This window comes from Bidens hawaiensis, unplaced genomic scaffold (assembly GCF_021521415.1).
Source record: "Bidens hawaiensis isolate Kalapana, Puna unplaced genomic scaffold, B.hawaiensis_p1.1 tig00007270_1, whole genome shotgun sequence".
In the NCBI taxonomy this organism is placed as follows: domain Eukaryota; kingdom Viridiplantae; phylum Streptophyta; class Magnoliopsida; order Asterales; family Asteraceae; genus Bidens; species Bidens hawaiensis.
In genome coordinates this window covers 93,473-99,190 of record NW_027491503.1, presented here as the reverse complement: position 1 = coordinate 99,190, position 5,718 = coordinate 93,473, and the positions used below count along the sequence as shown (strand labels likewise).

Genomic DNA, 5,718 nt, shown 5'->3' with positions numbered 1-5,718 from the left:
TAGAATTGGTAGACGTGCTTAAAAGACGTAAGGTTCATATAGCATGCCTCCAGGAGATTAAATGGAAAGGGCATAGAGGGGCTGAGTGTAATGGGTATAGGCTCGAGCAATTGCATTCAGTCTTCTCCAACGAGTGGTGTCAGTGGGTGTGACGGTGTTTACTGGAAAAATGAAGAGGGAGGGTGGGCTACAATGGTAACATTAAAAAAAAAATTGTTTATGACTCGTTGAAGATAAAGTGTAATTATAGTGTTTTATATAATTCTAATAATGAGAACTCGAAGTTTTATTGTTTATTTGATTGTTGGGTGTTATAAATTCAAACAATATACGTAATGTTTTTGATAATCAGTGTGTTATACTTTAGTTTATTGTAATGTTTTATAAATTTCTATAATATGTTATGTTATGGGAGATTCATTGTGTTATAGTTCACACCAAAGTAAAAGATCACGAATCGAGTAACGGTGTGCCTTTTGGTGTTTTTTTACAGAAATACACCAAAGTTGATGATTGGTGTGTTGTATTGCGTAATAAATAGCAGTTAGTGTTGATTTTTTAAACTATTGGGTAAATTTAATAGAGTTAAGTGTGTTTTTCTAAGTCTGGATTTGTTGTGAGTTTGTTAGTCTAATGAACAGAGGGATGTGTAGTATACTAGTATGGATTGATTTTCTTGTCGAAGAAACCAAGATCTAGAAATTGGGAAAACAATACAGAAATTCATAAGCAGATTAATAAAAATAGTCCGATCATGATATGAATAAAATTTGATTTAATTAAGCATAAAAGTAGGAAACATAATTAATTTGGATTTTAGTACCATAATTATAATATTTGATTTTTTACCATCTTACCCTTATGTGTTTTATTTAATCTAATGGTAATAATCTCTTCCTCCACTTGTTACGAAATAATGTCTTTTTATTTTGACCTTCCTCTCTCTCTATATATCTCTCTATATATATGTATATGTATATCACACATACAATTAAAATAATAATAAAAACAAAGCAGACATGGACAACAAATATTTCTCAGTCCCTTTTTTGTCGCCCAGGGCGGCGTTGTAGCCCACTGCACATAGCCTAAATTGGTGTTAAAATGAAAGAACGAAACAAAGAAAGAAGTTATGAGATGGAAGAGTTGAAAGAGCGTGAACAAGTGCAGAATGTAATGTCGATGATTGATTCCAAACGTTTCCTTGCCAATTTCAACCTCTTCATGGTACGGTACCTCTTTCTTCCCTCAATTTGACCACTTATATTAATGCTATGAATTCATATGCCTTAGGTTAGGTTAGGCATGGGATTAAAACTTCTATCACGTTGGTCAGTGGACCCTAGGGTCGACCCGTTTCAAAAACACTTGTTTAATCTTCATTTCATATATTAAGATTTTCACCAAAGCTCTTGATACATAATATTTGATGACTCTATTAGTCTTAATCGTCCTAATAATATGTTTTGTTGGGAGGAAATTTTGTTTATATAATATAAGGCCATTTTTCTGGGCATTCAATACTTCGGAGACGGCCCAATTGATTTCAATATTATATGGTTAGTCATAATAATATTATCTACTTTTCACACTTATACTAACCTATTAAACGTGTTACCGATAACCCGCTTATAACTTGCCAACATGTGTGACTCATTTAAAAAAACGGGAGGTTGACATGAATTTATGTGTTTGGGGTTTAGGGTTGAAATTTTTGACACTTGTAATAACATGGGTCGGGTTTGGATTGCACATTTCAACCCACCACCGTACCCGAACTGAAAATGCACTATCAAATTTACCAATGTCACATTTTTGGGTTTAATGTTTACTTCTTAACCTAAAAAAATATTCTGATTTTGTATTGGTTGGAATATGTGATGTTGAAGATGCAACCATGTGGTGAACTAGATATGACCCAAAAATGCAGATTGATTTCTGGGCATTTTCCAAAGGTTTGTTTTATATTATATTTCTTTTAGTATATTGAATTCTGGTGTATTCATTAACAACTTATGGCATTTTATCTATAGATTTCTTCTGCGTTTCTTGATGATTCTTTACCTGTTCGATGTGACGATGACAAGAATGTTGGATTATTGCAAACCGATTGTCATGACGTGGCAATGGTAGGACTTGATTCAATGCAACGAGCAAACTCCACTTTAGAAGATTTTGTAAGAATGACTTTCTTGATTACTGATAGATAAATAGTTGTTACATTAATTCTAATATGTTTTCAATGAACGTGATTGAACAGTGCAAATCTTACTTCATGTTTCATGAAATGGATGCTAATAGTGCAGACTCTATGTTCAAATACCTGCCATTGCTTTCTTTCACGGAAAGTTACATTTATCAGTTGGACACGCTAAACGAGAAACTAGTGCACGCGCCATTTGCTGGCACTTCAGATTTTACATTCAGAAAACTTGCTGCTCTTCTAGAAGGTCATGGGATGCTTACAGATCGGTTAGAAACTCGTGTTTTTGCTTTCCATTTTCTTGTGAGGTGTCATTTTATAATTATAATAATAATAATAATAATTATTATTATTATTTTTGGAATAATTTCAGGATAAGAAACGAGTTAAAGTCTGGTGAAGAATACTGGGCTTTAGAAAGAAAGCTTTGCTGTGCATTAACAAAAAAACAGGAGGTAAAAGATCAAATGTTGATCTTGTTTTAAAATAACATGTAATGGTTAATATGATTAATAATATGACATAGATCAAAGTAGAAGACGTTATGAAAGCAATTCATTTGAAGTCGTTTGACTATCGGGTGCTGAATCTACTATTATACCAGTTGAACGGCAAAGAGGTAAATAAATTAGTAGCTTTATTTGTCGCGTCATTCTAGATTAATTTGGTTATATTTATACTTATTATTATTATAAAAATTATTATTATTATTATTTGTTTCTGTGGAAGCGGTGTGAAGGTCAATGTGACACACATGGAATTTCTATCAGTATCGGAGTTCCTCGTTGAAGTATCTGATGACTTGTTAGTACTTATTCAAATCCTTTTCTGCCTTTTCACACTTTATTGTTGTATATTAACTTTGAAACATCTTCTAATGTACATGATGCGTGCTGTAGGTTTGACTATGAGGTGAGTAACGGTTCTCATTGTCATTCAAACTTTTTCCTTGTAATATCGTTAGCTGATTGTAATAATAAATGTTGTCTGGTGCAGGATGATGTGTTGGATAACAGTTTTAATATTCTGCGAATGTTTGTCAGAATATATGGAGCTTCCTCTGCGCCGACTTTTCTTGTGAGTTATCTTCATTTTCTACCTATGATAATAATTCTTAAAAGTAGTATAGGATTGGTAATTAGGTTAAAAGAGAGAAAATACTTGATATTTCAGCACCCAAATCCGGTCACTAGAGTATTTATTTTGCGCAAACAACACAAGACTTAATGGTTCCTTAAATAAACGCTTCAATTTTGTACATCTTATGCACGGACATTAAATGGGTTGAAATGACCAAAATTAATTAAGGTTGGTTTTTTTGAACTTTTTGTGTTTTATTATTAGGGGCATTTTAGTCATGTTTTAAAAATATAACAGAACGGTTAACAGTGGTGTACTTTTCCATACTTGAGGACCAAAACCAAAATTTGGATATATCACATAGACCATCCGTGTAATTTATTCAAAATCCAAAGATTATCATAAATGGGTTTGTTCAGATTTGCACTCTGCTTATATATCTGTATTTAGTAGATGGGTTTTAAAATGAGTTGTTAGATATAAAAAAGTATGGAATTTTCAGAATGCAGTATGTAAATCTCCATGTTTGTAACTTAGGCAGCTCTTGATGTGACTAGGCAAAATCAATAACAGAGGCGGAGGAGAAGTACAATTGCTTGCTAAGCGCTTTGGATCCTCGGCTTGCTCTCAAATATAAAAAAAGATGTGAAGAAGCCACCAAAGAAGGTTACATCAAGATATTAATTGTACAAACTTTGTTTCATGTACATAAACTTATTGCATTTAGTTTATAATTAAACAAGCATATTTTGGAGTTTTCAGGTGGGAAGGTAGTTGGTCCTCCTCTCGGCACATGGAGCATACCACCAATTATCGATGAAGATTTATATAGATACCAGATCTCAAACACTAGGCCGCCAGGCAAAATTTGTTTAGGTTCATGTCAAAATGATATTGTTGAATGAAATTATGGGACTACATGTTCCATCAAGTCCTTGTTACTTTGTGAAAGCATCATGTCCTTGTTAATGTTGGGTCCGAGACTACTCTAGATGATGTGGTGTGGTATTTAAAGTGCTAATCAGGATCAAGATATAACTTTACATGGTAAATTCTTACAAGGTAAACTTTATTTCTTGTACCTTGTGTATACGAAACAAGTGGATATATGCAATTTAGGTTTTGTACAGTGTATATGTGTAATTAGGTAAGTAAACAACGGATATATGTAATTCCACTTAATTTTAGGGATTTTTACATATATCCCTTTCCTAACCACCATCAATTACACATTTTCTAACCAATTTTTTTTACATATTTCTCTTTTTATATTAAATTACCCTTTTACCCTTATTCTATTTACATACCCACATTGCCAAATTGAAAAAACCAATCGTTAGCCTCTTAGCTCCATCAATGATACAATTGAAAGAGAGAATTCGGAATGAAGAAGTTCAATCAAATCAAGCCTGCCTATTACTTCTGTTCATTCGGTTATATGTACAGATTAACGAACTAACAACTAACAACGACCTAACTATCCAATTACAGTCAAGTCCACAACTATCTAACTAATACATTCTAGTCCCTGCACTAATACAACTTGTTATTACAAGTTTAACCCTTGTACTTATTTATAGTTGTAACAATACTCCCTCGTTGACTAAAATCTTGACCTCAAGATTCGAAATTGGGAAAGCGCACTTGTAGAGCTTCAAGGTCTTCCCAAGTAGTTTATGTAATTGGCAAATCCTGCCAATGCACCAACACTTGAACTCCTGCCTGCGAAACCTTGTTAAGCAGCTTCCGATCTAATATGGCACGAAGTTGGACAACAAATGTAGAGTCTTGTGGCAAAGGAGTTATGACAGGTGAAGGGCCTGGTGCTGCCTTTAAAAGTGACACATGGAAGGTTGAATGAATTTGAGCAGAGCTAGGCAAATCCAGACGATATGCAACTGAACCAATCTTTTCCAAGATTAGTAAGGCCCTTAATATTTTGGACCCAACATTTGATTATGATGTTTGAGAGTTGTCTGCACATATGATTAGAGTTTAACATACACCCAGTCTCCCACATTAAAATGCCTCTCAATATGTTCTTATCTGCCACAGCCCATATGCTTCATACGGTTTCTAGCTTTATGCAAATTAGCTTTCAAAGTCACTAGCTTTATTTCCCTCTCTTTAAACCATTGTTCCACAGATTCAAGTTTGGTTTCATTAGGGATGTAGGGGATGTGTAAAGGAGGAGTGATCCCATATAATGCCTCAAAGGGAGACATCCCAATGGCTGAATGAATAGTTGTATTATACCACCATTCGGACAATGTTAACCATTTAGGCCATAATCTAAATGAGCTCTCGGCTCGCTTGAAACTCGCTCGAAAATAGCTCGAAAAAAGCTCGACTAGAAAAAGCTCGATTCTAAACAAGCTTGACTCGACTCGGCTCGATTTCTAAACGAGCCGAGCTCGAACCAAGGTCAGCTCGGC

At 34.1% G+C, this 5,718-nt stretch overlaps 1 protein-coding gene across 1 annotated transcript; it reads left to right on the top strand.

Moving 5' to 3' along the window:
- The first annotated feature begins 1,124 nt into the window (after positions 1-1,124).
- On the top strand, positions 1,125-4,193 carry LOC143634889 (uncharacterized). The gene is made up of 11 exons (XM_077102854.1): positions 1,125-1,227; positions 1,890-1,955; positions 2,034-2,177; positions 2,261-2,472; positions 2,577-2,658; positions 2,730-2,822; positions 2,943-3,007; positions 3,103-3,115; positions 3,200-3,280; positions 3,841-3,949; positions 4,046-4,193. Exons 1-11 carry the CDS (start codon positions 1,138-1,140, stop codon positions 4,186-4,188), a joined length of 1,098 nt encoding a protein of 365 aa, XP_076958969.1. The 5' UTR covers positions 1,125-1,137; the 3' UTR covers positions 4,189-4,193.
- The last annotated feature ends 1,525 nt before the right edge of the window (positions 4,194-5,718 follow it).